This window comes from Psammomys obesus, unplaced genomic scaffold (genome assembly GCF_907164565.1).
Source record: "Psammomys obesus unplaced genomic scaffold, mPsaObe1.curated_primary_1811, whole genome shotgun sequence".
Lineage (NCBI taxonomy): Eukaryota > Metazoa > Chordata > Mammalia > Rodentia > Muridae > Psammomys > Psammomys obesus.
The window spans coordinates 59723644-59745584 of record NW_026591086.1 but is presented as its reverse complement, the minus strand read 5'-3'; the positions used below and the strand labels follow the sequence as shown (position 1 = coordinate 59745584).

The 21941-nt window shown below is 44.8% G+C and overlaps 1 protein-coding gene across 3 annotated transcripts in view; it reads left to right on the top strand.

Moving 5' to 3' along the window:
- Window positions 1-16095, top strand: part of Tmtc4 (transmembrane O-mannosyltransferase targeting cadherins 4) — a 56270-nt gene extending 40175 nt beyond the window's left edge. Inside the window, exons 12-19 of one of the 3 annotated variants that reach the window (XM_055609648.1) lie at window positions 2669-2748; window positions 2871-2978; window positions 3143-3284; window positions 8073-8187; window positions 9561-9673; window positions 13015-13084; window positions 14882-15053; window positions 15660-16095. In XM_055609648.1, the coding sequence (XP_055465623.1) occupies window positions 2669-2748; window positions 2871-2978; window positions 3143-3284; window positions 8073-8187; window positions 9561-9673; window positions 13015-13084; window positions 14882-15030 (777 nt within the window). In that variant the 3' untranslated portion in view covers window positions 15031-15053; window positions 15660-16095. Of the gene's footprint in view, window positions 1-2668; window positions 2749-2870; window positions 2979-3142; window positions 3285-8072; window positions 8188-9560; window positions 9674-13014; window positions 13085-14881 lie in introns of all 3 variants that reach the window. The other 2 variants (XM_055609649.1, XM_055609650.1) reach the window with 2 other exon arrangements.
- The last annotated feature ends 5846 nt before the right edge of the window (window positions 16096-21941 follow it).

The following is a 21941-nucleotide window of genomic DNA, read 5'->3' as shown; positions in this document are numbered from 1 at the left end:
AAAAAAACACACACACATCAAGATTATGAGAATATGGTTCGTTTTAATCCCAGGTGGGGGGATATGGGGCTTCTTCGAAGCAGCTCTGATTTGCCTCGTGCTCTAGCAGAGCCATGATTTTGCCAGCTGCACTTGTGTGATGTTTGGAATTCTGGCAATTTTTCAGAGTATATATAAATGCTAAGGCCCTGAGCCCTGGTGTTGGTGGCTTGTTGGTTGTTGGTGGTTACTCTTTGTTGACGTTAAGTGGTCAAAGCAAAGAAGAAACAACAGCAAGAAGAAATTAGATATCCTGTCAGTGAACATCAAACTTGCCCCAAAGAACTCCATGCCCCTATTCAACAGAAAGTAGTCTAACGATAAAGTCCCCTTCCCAACCCCTAACGGTATTCAGGGATCACTTTCCTTTCCTCTCTATCCTTTCTCTATCTTATCTGGTGTTAGCAGGTCGAAAGGGAAGAAGAAAAAGGGTGGAGAAGGGGTGAAGAAAGAAGAACCCACAAAGTAGCAAGCGCTTGTGTGGTCGTTATTTCTTTCTTCACCCAGTCAGACTGGATTGGGGTCCCCTGTGTGACCACACCTGACGTTTCTCTGTAGTATATTCTGAGCCCATGTGTAACTGAGAAAATGCTCTGCGTTCGCCTCCTAGGTGTCCTCATCCCAAGGTGGTTAAGAATTTCTCATTGAGTCCTCTTTATCGTCTTTGCAAATGGCTTCTGTGCTCCTTAGCCATTATCTCATATTCTCTTTCATTCTTAGTAAACATGAAACTCCCATCATAGAAATTAACCTTTTTAAGACAAACAGGATGAGTCAGTATGTGAAGGTGTTTGCTGCCAGGCCTCAGCTGAGGCTTGATGAAGACATGAGGCTTTGTAAGGAGAGAGGCTTGACCAGGCACCCTGTGGTAAACCAGCAGTGACCTTCTCTGAGGGCAATGCCAGGACTCGCAACTTACCCCCCACTGTCCTGTCATGATACTGTTGACTGTGTTCTGAGTTCTCACAGGGGTACCCACTCCAGACCTCACAATCTCTCTTCTAAACTGTGAGCAAAGTGTATATCTGCATTAAAAATTAGCAGCCTGTTGGGGGCTGGAGAGATGGCTCAGTGGTCCAGAGGACCCAGGTTCCCAGCACCCACATGGTGGCTCACACCTGTCTGTTACTCCAGCTCCAGGGAACCTGACACCACCATACAGATGTACATACAAGCAAAACCTGAATGTACATTTAAAAAGAAAAGCAGCCTGTGGCATTCTGTTAGAGCAGAAGGAAACAGTAAGACAGGGTAGAGAAGAGACACGGAGACGGGGAAGCTGGGTGGCGTATGAAGACAGCAGAGAGGCGTGTGCTCACCAGCAAACACCTAGAAGACAGAAGTCAGGCCGGAAGAGCCTCTCCCTCGGCCTGGACTCTAGGAGTGAGATCAGCAGCGCAGTGTGAAGCCCCAGCTTTCCCACCTTGTCCTGACAGCCCAAGGACACTGTTCTGGCCTTGTTGCTTCCAAGCAGTGCCTCACCAACCTGCCGTTGCCTAGCTGACCATAGTGCTGGCCACCCCAAGTTCCTGTCCTCAGCACCGCAGGACCTGAGCCTCTTGTCCCTGAACTCTGCCGGGGCTACCTCCTCTTCCCAGAGCATCCTCCAGGCAAACTTTTCCTGGTAGTTACTTCAGATCCCAGGCAGGAAATCCACCCACAGAACATAACCACTCCTACACACCCTTAAAGCCTGTGCAGTGGCACAGATCCTGAGGCAGAAGGTTAGTCATTAGCCAGGGGTGCTGTGAGGCAGACTCTGGGCTTCTGTTGCCCTGTTGTCCCAGCTGCTGGCACAGTGCCTTACCTAGTCAATCATTAATTGCTGCCAGAAGGATGTGGGATGGCAGGGGTTATTTGATGCCCTCTTACTTTAAACTGCCATGAGAGAACACTGGGGTTTAAGCACCATATATGTACTTCTCAGTATTCTGGAGGTTACGAAACCCACAGTGAAGGCACCTGTGGTTGGCAGTGCCTAGAAAGAACCCTCTTCTAGTCCAGGAACAGCCATCTTTCAGAGAGACCCTCCCATAACAAAGAAAGTGAGGGGCTCCATCTTTATTCACCTGCTAAAGTCCCCACTGCAATTAGGAGTTGGGATGCCATTGTAAGAATGTGGGGCGGGGACAGAAACATCCCGCTCACAATTCAGGAAGCAAAATGCTTTCAGTGCTACCAGAGGGACAGGCCAGGCCAGCAAGGGCTGGATTTAGGGAAAGGTGATAGAATTACCTCTGACTCGGGTCTGTAGTTGACTGACTTGTGATCTCAGCTCTGAGATGCATGAGAGAGGAAGACATGGAGCTTTCCAGAGGAGCCTAGCTTTGTGACTTCCTGGTTTCCTCTGGGGTGTTAGAGCCATTTTCCTTCCTGTCATATTTTACAGTCGTGTCTGCCTGTTACCTCCATGACTTGTGGTCTGTTCTCACAGATTCTTACATAAGCCTCTTACCCTTCCACCAGGAGGGCTTTTTAGTTCTGGAGAGTGCTGTTTTGTTTGTTTGTTTGTTTGTTTGTTTGTTTGAAATCCCTTTCCCTTCTGTCTTCAGTTAGAAGATTCGATAAGTTGTCTGGCTCAGAAAAAAGAAGTCTGTGCTGATGGCCACATTGTCACCTGTGTTTTCAGGTTCACTACAACATCGGCAAAAACCTGGCTGATCAAGGCAACCAAACAGCGGCCATCAGATATTACCGAGAAGCAGTCAGGTACACACATGTATGGGTGGAGTGTCACTTCCTGCGATGCCTGCCAGTCTCTGCTGAGTTCCAAGTGTTGGCTGGAAACAACTGAGCAGTAACAATTGTTTGGCCTCTCTCTCCACTTCCAGATTAAATCCCAAGTATGTTCATGCCATGAATAACCTTGGGAATATCCTAAAAGAAAGGAATGAGCTACAAGAAGCTGAAGAGATGCTGTCCATGGCTGTCCAAATACAGTAAGCATTTTTCTCTCTTCTCCTCTCCTCTCCCCTTCTCCCCTCACCTCTCCTCCCCTTCTTTTCTTTTCATACTGCCAGGGACAAAGAGTGCACCTCCATTTGGGCAGTCATCTAATCTTCTTTCTTTTTTGTTTACCTTTTGTAAAAAAATGTTTTTCCAGGCCAGACTTTGCAGCCGCATGGATGAATTTGGGAATAGTTCAGAACAGCCTGAAACGGTTTGAGGCTGCAGAGCAAAGCTACCGGACAGCTATTAAACACAGGCGGAAATACCCAGACTGCTACTACAACCTTGGGCGGCTGGTAAGGGCAGACCGCCCCCTGTTCCCATCACCTTAACCAGATGACCCTCTTAAACCCATCCAGCACACTCCACATTATAAAAGCCTCCTATGTGTTTATCGCATTTGAAAGTAGTGATTAGATTTCTTTGTGTGCACTGCTGAAGTTCCAATTAATGAGCCATCCAGGTTATAAAATCATAAAGGCAACAGATCAAATGAAAATTCTGTACATCCCTTCTGCCCTGGGAAGCATGTTCTAGGGGCCCATTTCCTGATAAACATTCTTGTTTGTTTTTAAAACATAATTGAATAGGAACTAAGACTTAAAAACAAACCTGTAACTGTTTTCTGGGCTTCCTTATTATCATTCCCCAAGGGAGCAGATCTCTTCCTTTGCAAGGGGACATCCTCCCCAAAAAGACAGCTTCAGGGTTAGAGCATTTATGTGAAAGGGCCTTGCAGTTACTTGGTAATAGAAACTAAGATGTTTGAACTAGTTTGTGTTTCTCATTGTTGGCAGAATATTTAGGGCAATCTGATTGCTCTTAATTTTCTTGACAAATAATGAAAATAATGAGACTCAAAGAGCATAGTTCTTTAAACAAGAGTCTTACAGACTTACCAGGCGAAATTGGTAAGGGAAGTTCTTCTGCTGATTGTACGCACAGTGACGAGACATCTGAAGAGAGTGCACAGCTTCACAAGTAGGTAGCACCCTCAGGCTGAAACAGGCTGTTTACCAGCAGTGGACATTGTTCTTTGTCTAAACAATGCCGTAGTGCCCTCACAGTAGTCATCCGCATGACCACCTCACCTCTTTTGAGCATTTGTTCTGTGTAACGTTTGCCGAACTTGTCTTTGCCACTTTGTGGGTTCTTCTTTCTCCCTTATCACCCTTCACCCCATTCCACCCCCTGTCACTTGATAGGAGAGAAAGAAAGATAGAGGGAGAAAAAGAGAGATCCCTGAATCTAATGTCTTTCTTTTCGTTTCTTCTTTGAGCATAACTACTAACAAGCTGCAGCCAACCCTTTTGAACAACCAACATCCACCAACACCGCCTCTTGGGGCCTTAGTGCTCACATGCGCGTGCACACATACAAACACTAACACTCACACATACACACCCTCTGCAAAGTTCCTCGAATCCCAAATGTCACACAGTCACAAACACTATCTGCAGCTGGCAAAACCATGCCTCTGCTGGAGCACGAGGCAAATCATAGTCAGCTGCTACGGACGGTCAGAAGCAGCCCCACATCCCCACACCTCGGATTAAAGCAAAACATATTCCTACAATATTTCTGTGTTTTTTAAAGAAACTAAAATTCTGTAATTATAAACACCCCTTGGCATCACCTGCCTCTGGGAAGCATCCCTCTCTGGACTTTGACCTGAAGACCATTTCAAAACAGAAGGGAAACCCAGAAAACCTTGGATGTTTGGGGCCATTCAATAGGAAGAATAGGCTTCCATTTTTACCATGATATGAATAACGTTGACCTTTAACATGTTTGTTCCGGAATAATGAGTCATGATTTTGTTAACTACACAGGAAGAAAGAACAGAGGAATCACAATGGTGAGACACATGACAGCAGGCAGAAAGACTCTTTCTCATGTTGGACAAGTCACTTTAAATGGGCAGATAATGTTTGTAGGAGAAACTTTAGAGTGATATAGTGTTTATGTTCTTATTTTAAAAACACCAAACTTGTCTTAGTTGTAAAGTATGGCAGGAAGACAGGAGTTGCTTCCTGCAGGGCACAGTAGAGGTGCAGCAGCAACAGGACTCCTGGGGAATAACGAGCAAGAGCAGGGTGCTCTGTCATCCTCATCAGCCGACTCCTGGGCTGCTGGGCCCTGAGTGTTTATACACTTCAGATGCCTGTTTTGTGATCTGCTTTGTCCTTGTATGCTGAACCAGCCTTCTCCCTGAACCATAAGACCAGGAAGTACTAACCCTCTCGTAGATAAGCTGTGGTGGAAGACACTTTAACTCCAGGGAGTCCAAGACCTCAGTCACATACAGAGCAGGCCCAGTCCTCAGAGTTCACAAGGGAGTGTGCTGTTCAACCTAAATCTGTAGGTGGAGGGGGAGCCTCCGGCTCTGTTGGGTGGGCCAGCTGACATCAGCCTCCGTCCCTGTGAAGTCTGTGGTGTTTCCCTGATCTAGATGGCTCCTTTCAGTTACTGTTTATAGCCAAGTGAGTGCACCTGCCGCTGCTTCCATAGCACAGCTGTTCTACAACCTCACTTCCTCCCCACTCACTGCCTGTCACTGCCGTTCCTTGGATTCGGAAAACAGAATTTATGCTAGCTGAGCCCCAGTAGGAGTGGCTTCCAAAGAAAACAGAACATAGAATAAGCTTGGATGGTGAACTCTAGTCTTTCGCTTCACTGTGATTGTCATAGTGCTGAAACAATGGAGACCTCAAAATTGTTTACCTATGGTGTTACCACGGGGCCTATTGTGCAAGGCTGTTGTTCTCCATTGTGGTTTAATTATCCAGCTTTGCCCAGGACAGCTTAAAAGCATTAGGGCTTAATCTTTAACAGCTCAGCCAGCCCATTTATATATCTGAAAACAAGAGAAACTTAATAACTTCAAGGTGTCTGCTTTAGAAGTTGCCTTTTTATAATGGGAGACAGATACTCACCTTGATTTGTGGACTCCGATAAGAAGATGTAATCTCATCGTGGAAGAAATAGGAAGAGCTGCATTATTTGGGACATGATTGCCTTTTTATAATGGGAGACACATACTCACCTTGATTTGTGGACTCCAATAAGAAGATGTAATCTCATCGTGGAAGAAATAGGAAGAGCTGCATTATTTGGGATATGACGGTGGTGGTGTCAGTGACTGGGAGGAGTGCTTGGGGACTGTTGACTGCAGTCATGATGGGTTTTAAAAAAGAGAAAGCATGCTAAGTATTTTAAACTGGGAAGACAGCACAGGGAATTGGCCAGACAGTTGTGGAAAGAACAAAAATGGAAACGTTATATTAATGCAGAGATTAATAATGAAACTGGGGGAGGCATGTGGATGGAAGGAGACTTGAACGGAGAAGAATCTGCCTTATGATCCTGGGGCAGTGGGAGAGAGAAGGAGCCATTTGGAGAAGGAGCCAGTAGGAGAAAGGGTAGAATGAGAGTTGGGGGAAAACATGTCCTCTGTCCTGTTCTTCTTAGGCTGACAAAAAAATGTGTTAGGAGTTAGATGGTAAAGAACCCCAAAGAGTATAGGATGCGTGGGAAATAACACCTGTCCTCCCTGCCTCGTGTTAAAGCATGATGCTTCTGTCTCCCTCAAGTGTGTGTAAAGAAAGAGTAGCCATGGAGACAGAACGAAAACTTACTATTTGATTCACCTTCAGCAAGCATCAACAGTCAGAATGAGAACAAGTTGGAAGGAGAGAAGGACTTGAGTTGTGTGACAGGTGTACTGTGTCACCACTGACTCTGGGGCTCCAGGGAGTTTACACAGTGTATCCAGATGGCTCTTGTCTTCATTTTGAGTTTAGATATTCAAACCATTCTACACCGGCAGATTAGGCATATAGCATGCACACACAGTACTGCTTCCCTGCTCCCTGTCGCTTCTGTGCGCGTGGTGAGGGTGAGCCTGTTTGTGTGCATGGAGGCCAAGGATGAACATTGGGTGTCTGTGGCTCTGTACTTCCTGAAAAGGGTCTCTCACTGTTTCAGACCTTGCCATATTCAACTAGATTGGCTGGCCAGTGAGCCTCCTGGGGTCCACATGTCCCTGTCCTCTGCCCAGTTTTGGGGTTGCATGTGTGTGTCAACAGGCTTGCTTTTTATGAGTGTAAGCACTACCCACTGAGCCATTTCCCCAGCTTACTAAAAGTTTGTGATCACGTAGAATACTCATTTACTGTTCTAAATAATACTTTATCAGAGATGAACTATGGAAACTGGATTACTTGGGTACTTTATTGGGTTCTTTTTCCTACCTCCCTAAACATGCCTATTCCTTTCAATCCCTCAACACTAGGTAAGAGACAAAGAAGAAAGATTAGAGGGGAAAGGGGCATCAGTGTCTTTAAACTGCTTCCTGCTCACTCAGGTCTTTGGGGGCAAGTGTGACCTTCATCTCCAACCAGCAACCAGCAAATAGCAACAGCAGCAGGAGCAAGCAGAAACCAGCAACAGGGAGAGCAACAGCCTCTGCAGACCCTCGGTAGTTCTGACATTTTTATACCTTCTCGAGAGTCCTCATCATTCTAGAGATAAACTATCTGCAGCTGACAAAGTCGCACTCCTGCTAGAGCACAGGGCAAATCATACTCAGCTGCTGTGGACATTCTGAAGCAGCCCTTTATCCCACACCTGGGATTAAAACAAAAACATATTTATATAAATGTTTCTGGGTTTTTAAAGAAACAAAAGTTTATAGGGGCCTTTCTGGAAGAGAGAGAGAGATTGCAATGATCAGGGCTTTTCAGTAGCAGGAAGTGTGACCTCGTACGTGTGATCAAGCAAGTAACAGGTTATGTAGTTTCCTGGCTTGGGACCCAGGCCGCCTGGTTCTAATTCCTGACCTTTCATCTCTGGATGTGTGACTGAGCATGTCACTCCATTCCCCATTGTCTTGGTTGCTGCATCTCTAAAGGTGGGTTTGTGGTGGCATTGTTTTCCAAGTTGATATGAAGAATGAGAAGCTCCGTGAGTGAGGGTTGTTCTTGTTTGTTTTGGGGGATTTTGTTTGTCTTGTTGATAATGTCTTAGAGATGACAAAAGGCAGAGGAGTTGGAGTTTTGCCTTCAGGGGTTCTTTGTTTTCAGTATGCAGATCTGAACCGCCATGTGGATGCGCTGAATGCGTGGAGAAACGCCACGGTGCTGAAGCCAGAGCACAGCCTGGCATGGAACAACATGGTCATACTACTGGACAACACAGGTGCAGAGGAGGAGGCCGTGGCCGCAGGCCAGTTCTGCGGGCCCTCGGGGCGTGGAGTCACAGCCGCAGGCTAAAGTCACTCCTTCAGTTTAGAAGATATTTAAAATGGCTGTGGTGGCACAGGCCTTTAATCCTAGCACTTGGGAGGCAGAGGCAGGCGGGTCTTTGGGCTTGAGGCCAGCCTGGATGAGACTAAGAAAGGAAGAGAGGGAGAAAGAAAAAAATCAATCTTGGTTACTAGGTGTTAACAAAAATCTGTTTTTTTCTGGGGACTGGGAAGATGGCTGCACCCTCCATACCCACATAAAAAGCATAGGGAGATAGCGTGAGATAGAGACCTGTAACCCCAGCACTGGGGAACTAGAGGCAGAAGACTCCTGGGGACTCACTAGCCAGCTAGATTAACCTGAGTGGTGAGCCAAAAGTGCAGCGACACACTCTCCCCATCTTGAAAAGAAATTGCCTAAGACAGCTGGTGCTGACTTCTGGCCAGGGGCATGCGCATGCAACGCTTCCAGCACACACAACGGTGTTGTCTCTCTTTCTAGAAAATGAAGCTTCCTCTAACATAGCTGAGCATGATGTGATGAAAGTCGTACTGCACTTAGAATTAGTGTTGTGCCGTGGAGGAGGGTATGAGGTCAGGTCTCGTTTGATCTGGAGGCGATCACTTAGCCATGCCACCCTTGAGCAAGTTGGAGACAGCTGTAATGGCTTGTGGGTTGATGGGTAGAAGCTGCAGGCCCACATAGGGTCTGCTCTCAGGACTGTGCTCAGAGCAATGGATTCTTCCTTAAGATACGATGCTGATGACTCAATCTGACATCTCAGCCCATTGCAGACCAGATGAAGCCAGTTAGCGGGTTCTCTGCTCCCCTTGTTTTAAGATAGTAAAACCATATTGGAGATCAATCCTGGGGCCTTGGATGTGGCAGGCAATTTCTCTGCCAAGTAAGCTCTAGCCATAGTCCTCTCCTGCCTTCTTAAAAATTCAGCCATCCTTAATAAACCTTGGTGATACTTTGACAGGATCAAAAGTCACAAGCCATCTAAAGCGCGTGGACACTTGCTTTCTGAGGCAGACACAGGGCATGTGCGTGGGTGTGAGATAGTCACCAGTCTGTGCTGCTTTGTACTTTATGTCCTTGCTTGGGTATAACTTGTCTGGGAGGAAGTTTAAATGTGGTTTTCTAAATGTCGTGAAAGACCTCTTCTGTTAGAATTGTGCTGAGTTGTCATGTCTCCTGGGCTCATTAGGCTGTGGGTTCTTCTCAAGCAGCATTTTCATAATTGTGTGTAATGAATGCTCGTCCTACTGTAGACAGGTAAAGACACAAGTTCAGTATTGATGTGGTTTTCATTTCTCCTCCCAGGTAACTTAGCCCAGGCTGAAGCAGTCGGGAGAGAGGCGCTGGAATTAATTCCGAATGATCACTCTCTTATGTTCTCGTTGGCCAACGTTCTGGGGAAATCCCAGAAATACAAGGTAGGTGGACCACGGGCCTCGGTGGTCTGCGGTCAGTCCAGCAGCTGACAGGGGCCATCCGTAGTTCAGTGGAGAGTTAGGCCAGAGCATGAGTACCAGGGAAGCGCTTGGTCCGATTGCTTCCTGAAGTAGGCATGTGCGGTCAAGCCCAGTGTCCTTTCTCATCAGAAACCATTTTGTTCCTTGTGGAGAGAGAAGACTGAGCTGCTGGTGCTGGACTCCTGTGAGACACGGTTGGTGTCAAGACAACTTACACAGTGCCATCCCTCCAGGACACACCCTCCTCCTCTGTGTGAACAGTCTACTTTGTCCCTTGCAGTAAGGCAGGAGAACTGGGGTTGTCGTGGGTCCTACCTTTTGCATTTTGTTCAGCTAGATTTCTCCCCTGAATTGTGTGATCAGCAAAACCCTAGAGATTTTTGACCAATGAAAACCACAAGATCTTAACTCTGGTGCTGAGGTGTAGCTCGGTGATAGAAGGCTTGCCTGGGATTTGTGAGACCCTGGAGTTGACCTCCAGACACATACACACACATGCACACACACACACACACAATCACACACAACCTCTTCCACTGAGGTTTTCAAGAGTCTTGCTATATTTTGTTATATAGCCCAGGCTGGCCTTCTTCTATCCTGTTGTCTTAGCTTCCCAAGTACCTGAGAGTTCAGGGATTTAAACCCTCCAGCCCCCACTGGTGCTTCTCTTTAAAGAAATAAGTAATTTTTTTTTTTTTTTTTTTACTTACAGGGTTTCTCTTTGTAGCCTTGGCTGTCCTGGACTCGCTTTGTAGACTAGGCTGGTCTCAAACTCACAGAGATCCACCTGCCTCTGTCTGCCCGAGTGCTGGGATTATAGGTGTGCACCATCGCACCTTGGTTCTTATTTATTAATCTTTAAACCTTTTTATGTGTATGGTGTTTTGCCTGCATGTATATCTGTGAACCACATATGTGCACTGCCCGTGGAGGCCAGAAAAAGGCATGACATCCATTGGGGCTGGAGTTACAGATGGTTGGGAGAAGCCAAATATGTGCTGGGAATACAGCATAGCTTCTTTGCAAGTGAGCTATCTCTCCAGCCCTTTGAATATATTTTAAACACAGATGAGTGTGTTTAAAAGGTAATATCATGTCGTTATTAGAACTGTAGGTAGCTGAAAAGTGAAAATTTTGTTCCATTTCAGCTACTTGACTATTCCAGGCACAGGCTCTGAGGGACTATGTGCCACAAACTGCCAGCTGTACTGACTTTTGCCTGAGTGAATCGGAAGGAAGGCGAGCATGCTGTGCTTTAAACTCCACATCAGACTGTCTACTCCCTTTTCGGAGGCCCTTAGGACATCCCATCAGAGGGCACAGACTTGGGCTTAAGGACCTGCTGCTTCTGTAATGTTTTGCCTTCTGGGTCCTCTTTATCTAGACCTCCACTTGTTCTAAAGACCCAAATTGCAAGGCTGTTTCCAGCTCAAAGCCTTGTTAAAGGCAGTGTATAATGTACTTGGGAAGAGAGTGTGTTACTTTTCCTTTGTTTATAAACAAAACCTCCACTTTCAAATGAGGGTTGTATGTATTCACTCACAGGTATAAACCAGCACATTTCCTGAGCCTACAAGCATCCAGATATCTCTATGGACCAGCTTAAAAAGAGTTCTGCTTTCCTGAACAGGGCCATTAAGAGCCAATGGGATGGACGTGCAGTCAGGAGCTTTGAATGCCTTTAGGCCCGTCTTCACCCTCACGCTCAGATGCAGTCCAGGACTGCTGGAGCATGCACTCAAGGCTCCCTGAGACAGCAGGTTGTGCCCATACTCACGTGCCCTGAGACCTGCCTTTCCTGGGACATCCCTGTGTTGACATGCCGCAGTGTTTTGATTTTCAGTCTTGGAAACCTGATTCAAGCTTCCTCTTTCACTCCTGGTCCCCCTGCCAACTTCAGCCTTGTCATTAGGAGTAGCCACCCCCTAAAGATGTGTGAACCTCAAGCCCCTGGCCACAATCAGTGTCACCAATTCTTCTCTACCCTGGGACAGCGTGGCCTTGACATTTGAGCAGTTAGGGAAATTAGAAAGTGTGGGAACCCCTAGAACGAGTCACCCATCCCTGCAGCAGTGTGTTCCAGCAAACCACTTTGAGGCAGCAGAGCCTCTGAAAGATTCTCATTCTCTCTGGCTCTCTTATTTTCTGTGGTTTTAGGTGTTAAATGAAAATGTTCAAAAATTACCAGAAAAAGCATAGCTGCATGAAAACCTGCCATTTGGGAGTTTTTTGTTGTGTTTTTTTGGTTCTGCAGCTTATCTAAAATGTTGGATGAATCCTAAGTCTCTCTGAAGGCTGTTCAGCTGCTGGCGCTGGGACGCAGACACTGACTCACCACCACCGTGTGTCAGGTGGCTTTGTTCAGTTTCCTTTGAGGAAACTTCTACATGACCAGCCTTTCTCTGGGCGCTGTGGCTCAGAGTTGTCCACCTAGACGCCAAGCCTGCTTCCCAGGACTCCCTTGGACTATCCATGGCAAAGAAGCTGCTGTACCTGCACTGTAGAAAGTACAGAGGCAGAAAGCCCACTCAGTAAATCACGTAGCATGTGAGATGTGAAAGTTGCCCCAGTCCAACAGCATGGCAGTATAAGGGCCGTCCTTTAACACAGGCATGCAGGACACCCGCGTGTGGCCTGCGCTGTGTTAATGGATGGGTGGGACATTGGGCATGGAGAGTGGCTTCTGGGCTCAGGCGGGAAGGAAACCACTTCTCCCTGCTTCCTAGTGACTCTGCTGCCAGTAAGGACAGCTTAGAGGATGTGTACACGAACCCGGCCATGCGCACCAGGGCATTTGGTCACAGTCATACACGGCACTAGGTGGCTTCTATCATAGGTGGCCATTTCTTCCTCATTCTCCATGCTAATTGCTGCTGAATGAGGGCTGCAACTTCATCTGGAATACCGAAGGTTGTCTGGGTTTCTGGGGTATTCATGCCCCTACCTTGAGAGTCTGCAAGGAGGCTGCCAGTTCAGGCTGGGCATGCTGCCTTCATGGGTACCCTTGTCAGCTTCGTCCTTTCCTCCTCTGTCCCCTTCTTCCTTCACTGAACCCTGAATCAAGTCATTTGAATCAGGCTGCAAGATCCCAGCCTTGTCTGAGCTGGAGCTCAGGGGCTGCATCTGCTCCTCTTTGGGCACCACTGTTCTGCCAGCCCTTGTCGCCTTCCTTGCTAGTCCCTCTAGCCCCTTTCAGCAAAGCTGTTTCTGGAAAGGGTTGGCTGGCACAGAGCAATAATGACAGAAGGTGAGGTGATTGTTTTCGCTTGACCTGCAACACCTGTGTGCATTTCGTTTTTTAGGAGTCTGAAGCTTTATTCCTCAAGGCAATTAAAGCAAATCCAAATGTTGCAAGTTACCACGGTAATTTGGGTAAGAAAATTTTCCATTTGAATTGTGTTAATTCTGTTGTTGTATATTATGTAATCATATATAATATATAATACATAGTGTATGGATATATATTTAACCCTTTGCAAAAGTAATTTTGAAAGGGAACCTGTATTGACCCTGCTCAAAATATTTCTGTATTAATTTATTCAGTTTTCATCTCAGTCATGGCTCCTTCCTCCTCTCCTCCCAGTCCCACCATCCTTCAGAATAGCAGAGCTCCCCTACCCAGATACCTCAGCTCATTTATTCACATGAGGACTGAATTTGTCTTCTTTGTGGCCTGGTAGGGAAGTTCCATCAGGGGGAAGTGATCAAAAAGCAGGCAACAAAGTCCATGTCAGAGATATCCCCCACTCTCCTAACCAGTGGGCCCACATGAAGCCCAAGATGCCCACTGGGCTTATTTTCTTGGGGTCTGTGCATTGTAGTATGTCTGCCCTATACTATATGACTAAAATCTGCTTATAAGTGAGTATATTCCATGTGTGTCTTTCTGGGTCTGTGTTGCCTCACTTAGGATGATCTTTTCTAGTCCCATCCATTTGTCTACAAATTTCAAGATTTCATTGTTTGTAATGGCTGAATAGTATTCCATTGTGTAAATGTACCACATTTTCTTTATCCATTCTTTGATTGAGGGACATGTAGGTTATTTCCAGTTTCTGGCTATTATGAATAAAGTTGCTGTGAACATGGTTGAGCAGATGTCCTTGTACGGTGGAGCGTCTTTTGAATGTATGCCCAGAAATATAAGTATTCCCAGTTTTCTGGGAAAGCGCCAGATTGATTTCCAAAGTGGTTGTACAAGTTTGCATTCCCACCAGCAATGGAGGAAGGTTCCCCATTCTCCACATCCTTGTCAGCATGTGTTGTCACTTGAGTTTTTATCTTAGCCATTCTGACAGTGTAAGATGGAATCTCAGAGTTGTTTTGATTTGTTTACATTTCCCTCAAAAAATTGTTTTAATGGGCTGATTTTACAGCTTAGCGTAGAGTGCTCTATGGGGCCTATATTCACACTCCTGTGCCTCCTGAAAAACATCCCTTATACCAAGCAGGCTTAGAGTGCTGAAGATGCACCGCAGTGTAACTGTCATTTTACAGCTGATTCTGATGTCACAGCCCCTCTTTCAGCCTAGCAACCGCGGTTATTTCACCAAAAGGTGTATGGACATCTTCCCGTAAGTGGTGGCGGTTATAGGCAGCTCAGCAGTTAAGAACACTGGCAGCTCTTGAAAAGGCCCAGATTTGGTTGCTAGTGCCCACCCAGAGGCTCACAGCCCTCTCCAATGCCAGTTCTAGAGCGCCTGGCACCTTCTAGCTTCCACAGGTAGCGGGCACTGCACGCATGTGGTACACATACATATATGCAGACCAAATAAAATTTTAAAAATCTTTAAAGGCTAAAATAAGTTATGAGCTTTACAAGGAGTAAGATACTAAGGGGCTGGACCTTGGCATAGCGCAAGCACAGTACAGTGCTGACTAGCTAGAAGTTTCACAGCAGCATGGAAACAGTCATGTGCCCTTGTAATAACCTTTCTGGAAGCACGTGAATCCCACCTAATGATAAGAAGAAACCCTGCGTACCAGGCAGGGTCCAGAGGACACTCCCCAGGGTATATAATTACAATAAATAAAGCTTTCAGTACAAACAATATTTTTTTAAACAGTGATTGCTGTAAAGGCTTTGCAATAGTTCTTTGTGCATATGTTTAGGAATCCTGCAAGTTAGTCAGAAGCGCTTCCAACTAAATTCATCCCTTGCTATTTCAGCTGTGCTCTATCATCGCTGGGGACATCTCGATGCAGCCAAGAAACACTATGAGATCTCCTTGCAGCTTGACCCTGTGGCGGCCGGCACCAAGGAGAACTACCGTCTTCTGAGGAGAAAGCTACAACAGCTGCAGGAGAAAGCTGTCTGAGCTGCCTCTCCTGTCTCCACTTTGTGCGTGTGCGCATGAGGCCTCTTCTCGGATTGTGTGCTGACGTTTAGCCATTTAAAATTCTTCTCTTTTCTTTTATTTGTTCTACTGTTATTTCTTTCTATGAAAACAAAGACATGCAAAACGATTTGATAGCACCAGCAATACACTCTTGAATGCTTGATAGATTTTTTTGCATTGAAATTGTATTTTTTCACACAACCCAAATGTAGTTCTAAAATCCAAAAAATGAAGCCTTAAAAAAAAATTAAAAAAAAAAAAAAAAAGCTAAACAGAAAAAAAAAGAGAAAAGTTTATTTTGAGTGGATTTTGCTTGTGTTAAACCTACATTTGGGGTGTGTTTGTTATGATGAGGTGCTCTGACCTAGACATGGCTGACTTCTACAACTTGCAAAAGCATCAAATGTGTCTGTATATTAGCATGTTTATTTAACGATAAGAAATAGTAAATTAAGATTTGGGGTTTTTTTAAGTCTCTTTTTGAAACAGTATAACTTGAACTTTGTAAGAAATTATTTATTTACATTTTTGTGTTGGACAGGATAAATAATTGAATGAAGAAGGGAAAATGTTAGTGTCTGGTATAGCTGTGTGTTTTTCTTTCGTAGGAGGATACGACTCCCATGCTTTCTTGCTGTGTGTGTTCTCCAACATGTGTGATGTTGGTGCGCAGGATCCTATCCCACGGAAGACCACTGTTGGGGGAGCGCCCCTGCCGTGCTGCAGGCGCCTGGTCTTTGCTCTGTCGGTTTCAGAGGGCCGTGTGTCCGTGTGTGCTGTTTTCCTGGTTTTAGCTGTAGAGTGAGTCCCTCTCACTTCATGTACCTACAGACATTAGTTTGTCCACAAAGTACAAAAAGATAAATTCTCTTCCAAAAGAAGTCGCAGCTCTGGATTGTATGGTGTTCTTACAAATTGGGTTGTTTTTCCTTGTCTTATTATTTTTCAACAATTTGTTTACTTAGTTTGTTCTTTATATACTGTTGACCTAATAATTTATGCAATCTCTAATTTCTTATGCAGTAAAATTATCACACAAACTGACATGAAACTGTTATACTTTTTTCTTAGTGAGTATTTTTGTTCTCCCTTCCCTTAAAGTGAATTCAGTTCTTTTCTAGTATGACTTGTATACAGTTTTAGGGCCCACTGTTCATTCCTAAGTAACAGCATAAGGGTGGAAGGGCTTATTTTAGCCCCGTTTCAGGGTACAGCGCATGGTGGCCGGAGCATGAGGCACCGCTATGGCACATCTGCAGTCAGGACACAGCAGTGCGTGCTGCTGCTCTGCTTGCTCTCGTGTTCGCTGCAGGCCCCTGCCTGTGGGGTGCTGCTGCCACTCACATCTGTGCTGGCTCTCACCACCCCTCCCAGCACACAGGCTTTGCTCCGAGGTGGCTCTAAATCCAGTCAAGTTTTAAACAAAAAAACCATCACAGGCCTATTTTATAGAGTTATATTATGAAATTATTGAGGTTCAAATAATGAGATAGATATACCCATATTGCTAGATTTAGTTCTCTATACTCAATTTAGAGTACAACTTTCATTTTTAATTAAAAGCAAGTGGAAGAATCAGTGTGTGGACAGGAGCCAGGCCTGGGGCTGTGTGCCTATAATCCCATGTACTTGGGACTATCACAAACTCAAGGCCTTCGTACGGTGTAGAATGAATTCAAGACCACATTGGGCAGCTTAGTGAGACCCTGTCTTAAAGTTTAAAAATAAAAATGAGAGATGGCTGGAGAGATGGCTTAAGGATTCAGAGCACTTACTGCTCTTCCAACGGTCCTGAGTTCAATTTCCAGCGCCCACATGGTGGCTCACAACCATCTATAATGAGATCTAGTGCCCTCTTCTGGCCTGCAGCTGTACATGCAAACACAACACTATATACTTAATAAATAAATCTTAAAAAAAAAAAAAATGACAGGTCTGTTAGTCAAGGGTTTTTCTAGGAGCAAAACCAATAAAATGAGTTTGTGTGTTTATCTGTTTAAAAGGTTATTAGACTGGCTTGCGGATAGCCATTGGTCTAAAACCCACATTGTAAAGCTAGAGAAACTGGGTTCTAGTATCAGTAAAGGAAGGCAGAAGCAGTGGCAAGCATAGGGTAGATGAACTCATCAGCAAGATGCAAAGGCAAGCAAGCAAAAAGCTTTCACTTGCAGACCTTGAAATTGGGCTGCTGCAGGATCATTAGCCCATATTTAGGATGTGGTCTTCCACTTCAGGTAGCTTAGTCAAGGCAATCTCTCATAGGTATACTCAGAGGTTTGTCTTTTAGTTGGATCCAGAGCCAGTCAAGTTAATGACCAAACAGTAATCTATTTATTTGAGACAGGGTTTCTCTGTGTAGCTTGGTTGCCCTGGACTCACTTTGTAGACCAGGCTGGCCTTGAACTCACAGAGATCCACCTGCCTCTGCCTCCCAGAGTACTGGGATCACAGGCATGTACAACTGTGCCTGGCTCCAAACAGATAATAGTGATGTCTGTATATTGTAGACCACAATCTAACAGTGCAGACCAGAAGGAATGGAGATGCCTGCACTCACTTTCTGGGGACAGAGCTGTGTATGTAGACCTGTAGAATAGCGGCTGTAATTTGTAGTGGTTGAAAAAATGTCAGCAAAGAAGGTGCCATGTTTCAAACATTGCTTTAAATGGCCCCAAACGACACTAACGGTTTATATGGGGGCATGTTATTAATTTTCCTGTAGGGCGTAGCTTGGCAGAAATAGATGTATGCTACTTTTTTGAGGGTAAAGAAAAGCATTTCTTTGGAAAGCTCCTTTAGGAACCTTCCTCTTTTTTTTTTTTTTTTCCTTCCCACTGATAAAGTCCTTTCCAATAAAGGTGTGTGCATCTGGTCCCCTGCCTACAGAACAAACCCCTTAACACTTTGGGCAAAATGGTCGGTTAATACTTCAGGAAGCATTTCATGGCTGCAGATTTTTGGAAGTCCATTATGTGGGCTGTTTTTCTTCTGGTCTTAAAGAGCTGTGGTATGTTTCTTGATTATTCTTAAGTGGGAGGCTGGCTTCTGGAAACTTCTCTACTTCCCTAATAGTACTTATGTATGTGTGTGTGTAGTTTGAGACAGGGTCTTGGCTAGCCCAACTAGCCTCAAACTCAATGATCCTCTGCCTCAGCTTCCAAAGTGGCTGGATTACACCACCACACCTGGCTAATACCTGTTTTATTTTAATGTTTTGATTGTTAATGGCAGATGGGGGCAACATCTAAACATGAGGAAATCTGATCACAGTCTTTTACTTCCTTGGGTTTTGTTGTTTTGTTTTGTTGTTTGTTTCTCTCAGTTCAGCATATGTTACTGTAAGTTTTCTACCTGGCCACTCACCCAGATTTGTTTCAGCTTAGATGCAGGCTTAAATTCTAAGTTTCATCCCATTAGGCACAGCCATAACCCTTTCAGTGCCCTCTGGTTCCAGGCCACATAGTGCCTAGTGTGTCCATTGCATGTGATTTCATTGCTGAGTTGAACCGTCACACAGAGCAGCATCAGAGCTTTGGACACTGTGTCTATTCTTGTTCAGCCTGCTTGAGTCTGGGTGATAGATCCAGATCTATGTCTTGTTTCTCCCAGTGTGACATCCTAGATAATTCGTTTATATTATTCTACCCAGTTCTCAAATCTAAAGTGGGCCACAAGATTTTTATAAGAAGATGAGATGCTCAGTGGGCCTGAGATAAATGACAAATGGCAGAGTCAGTTTTTCAAAAAAGTAGCTGTGGCAAAAGCAGAGTTCCCTCCTTCATTCAGTAAAAGGTGCCTACAGTGTCAGCCACTTTTATATTGCTATGATAGAAACGCTGTGGCCAAGGCAACCTACAGAAGAAAGCTTATTTGGATGAATGGTTCCAGAGGAAACCCATTATGGCATAGCAGAGGCTGAGGGCCCACATCTCCAGTGGCAAGCATGGAGGAGAGAAGGCACTCGGCATGGGGAAAGGCTTGAAACCTTAGCCTGCCAGCAGTGGTATATATCCTTGAGCAAGGCCGTGCCACCTCAACCTACCCAAACAGTATTCAAACATCTGAGCATATGAGGACATTGTCATTTAAACTGCTATACCTATTCTGTGCCAGAGACGTCTTAGGCCTTGGACATAAAGAGTGAGAGGACGTGGACAAGGCCCCTTTGGCTTTCATAAACTCTGGGAGTCCTTGACTCAGCCTCCGTGGACATCAAAGGATGGCTGCTTGGGGTTAACCTAAGAGATCAGTGATTAATTTCCCATTTTACTTTTTAATCATGGCTTCTAAACTGAGAGTTGTCTCTGTGTGGACTGTGGCTGTGCCTCAGTGACAGAGTGCTAATCTAGCACACACAAGACTCTAGGATTGAGCCCCAACACCATAAGAACTAACACTTTAAAATTGTAGCTGCGTTCACTGTACATTTTTTTTGGGCAATCTGCCTCTAGAGTACAAGACACAAATATATATGCCAACGTAGAAATTTTGCTTGATTTTTTTTTAAACCCCCACCCCCGAGACAGGGTTCCCTCTGTATAACCACTCTGTCTGTCCTGGAACTCACTTTGTAGACTAGGTTAGTCTCAAACTCACAAAGATCCACCTACCTCTGCCTACAGAATGCTGGGATTAAAGGCGTGCACCACCATGCCCGGTTTGCTTTTCTAAAACTTATTTATTTCATCTAATTATTGTAGTCAGGTTAATATTTAACATTATTGGATACCCACAAAGGCTGTATTTATCACTGTTTTCTGACTCAGCATTGCCTCTCAAGATCATAGTGTTAGCCAACAGCCAGAGCAGATGAGTTTTCTGGATGGAGCAATCAGAGCTATCCATAAATGTTGAGAGAATGTTGATTGGAAAAGCACCCCTTGTTGGATTTTGCCCCATGAATTGGTCGCTCCAGGCAAAGATGAGCTAGCTCACCACATGTACCTGGGACCCGGGCTCACTGCCTATTTATTTTGTGCCCCAGTTGCTTCCAGTAAATGCAATGTGATCATTACTGGTTTTATTAGTTTTTCTACTGTGAAATGAGAAGGTTGTAGAGGGATTTTAATCCAGCAACATGGCTCATCTGGTAAGGTTTCACATCTGAAGATCTAGGTCAGCTGGAATAATGACACATTCTTAATATATATCTTTAATCCCTCTGGCTGGAATATAGACAAGACACACCTTTAATTCCTCTTGCTGGAATTTAGTACTCATCTTTAATATCAAACAGTAATATCCAATTGAGAGGCAAAGTGATGGATCAGAAAAAAGATTTGACAGAATGAGTCCAATAGCATAGGCCCAACTCCCACGAGAACAGACAGAAGGAGAAGCTACTTAAGAGCCATACAGATCGAGAGCAGGAGGGTTCATGGGGACAGTACAGTGGAGTTTGGGGGTACAGGACAGTTCAGTGCAGCTTGGTGCAGTTCAGTTGAGTGCAGTTGAGTTCATGCAGTTCAGTTTGTGGAGTTCAGAGGCAGTTTTTCCAAGCACAGCAATTCAGTGAGAAGCAAAGAGAAGCCAGTTTGAATCAGCTTGGAGAGTTTTGAGCCAGAACAGCAGAGTTGAACCAGCCAGCCAGACTAGAGAAAGTGAGCTTACTCAGCAGTAAGTCTCAGAGGATGAAAACATTCTAGATCTAGGCTAGCAGACAGGCTAGAAGCTGAAGCCTTCAAGGTCTGGGCTTGTGAAAGATTAGATTGTTTGGAAGCTAGATGCTTCCAGGCCTAGGCCTAGGGACAGTTAGATAGAAATGCTCTGCTCTCAGTCTAAGCCTTGTATTCATAAAACTTGGGTACAGCTCTCATTTTATCCCATCATCTGAGGAAATAAACACAACATTTACAGAAGACTGCAGTAAACCAATGACTTTAAGCATACCTTAGCCTTCTTTTCATCAGCTTTCTGTGAGACTTTCATAGTTACTGTCTTTATTGCTCATCTTCTCTACTCCTCCCTTCTACATCCTACCATCTTCTGGTTTGATGTCCATGTGTACCCTATAATTGCCCTTTCTCTCCTTCTTAGGTCCTCCTTTGATACCATCGACTTTAAACATGCTTAGGCCCTTAGCCTTTCTTTTCCATCAACTTTCTGTAAGACTTTCATAGTTACTGTTTTTATTGCTCATCTGCTCCACTCTTCCCTTGTATATCCTACCATCTTCTGGTTTGATGTCATGTGTACCCTGTAATTGTCTTTCTCTTCTTCTCAGGTCCTCCTTTAATACTCCCTTTTCCCTCTCATGGTCCTATTGCTATAAAGTTAGTAGTTTATGGATATGATGATCGGTTAGATTTCTTCTAGACTTGGACATCTATTTAAAATACAACCATGTCATCATCATTGGATATTTCCACATGAAAACCAAGAATACAAAACGATTTTAAGTACTCCACATACACAAATAAATCAAAGGGATAGGAAATGATAAAAGAAATCAATTGTCTTGAAGGAGACAAGGGACCTCTTATGATCTCTGCGGCATTGCTTTCAGCTGCTGATTCAGATATAGAACTCACAGCCATCTCTCCAGCGTCATGTCTGCCTGCATTCTGCTGTGAGGAAAATCCTTCCATGAGGAAAATATCTAGAGAAAAAGTTGCCCTCAGCTTTTGGTTCCCATTCATCTCTTCTGGTCCTAGGGTTAGGATACAGGGGAAAGCTGGTCCATTCATTAGCTCCTACACATTTAAAAAAAAAAAAAAAAAGGGTTAGTTGGTAAGTGGACAGAATTTCTACATTGCCTGTATCCTGTAGGTAATTGTGTGAACAGGTGTAAGGCCTTGGTGATGCATCAATATGTCCTGAGGAGACTTCCTCAGATCTGAGTTTAGCGTCACCTCAGTGTTTATGTGAGGGAGGGTGTCTCCCAACTTTAT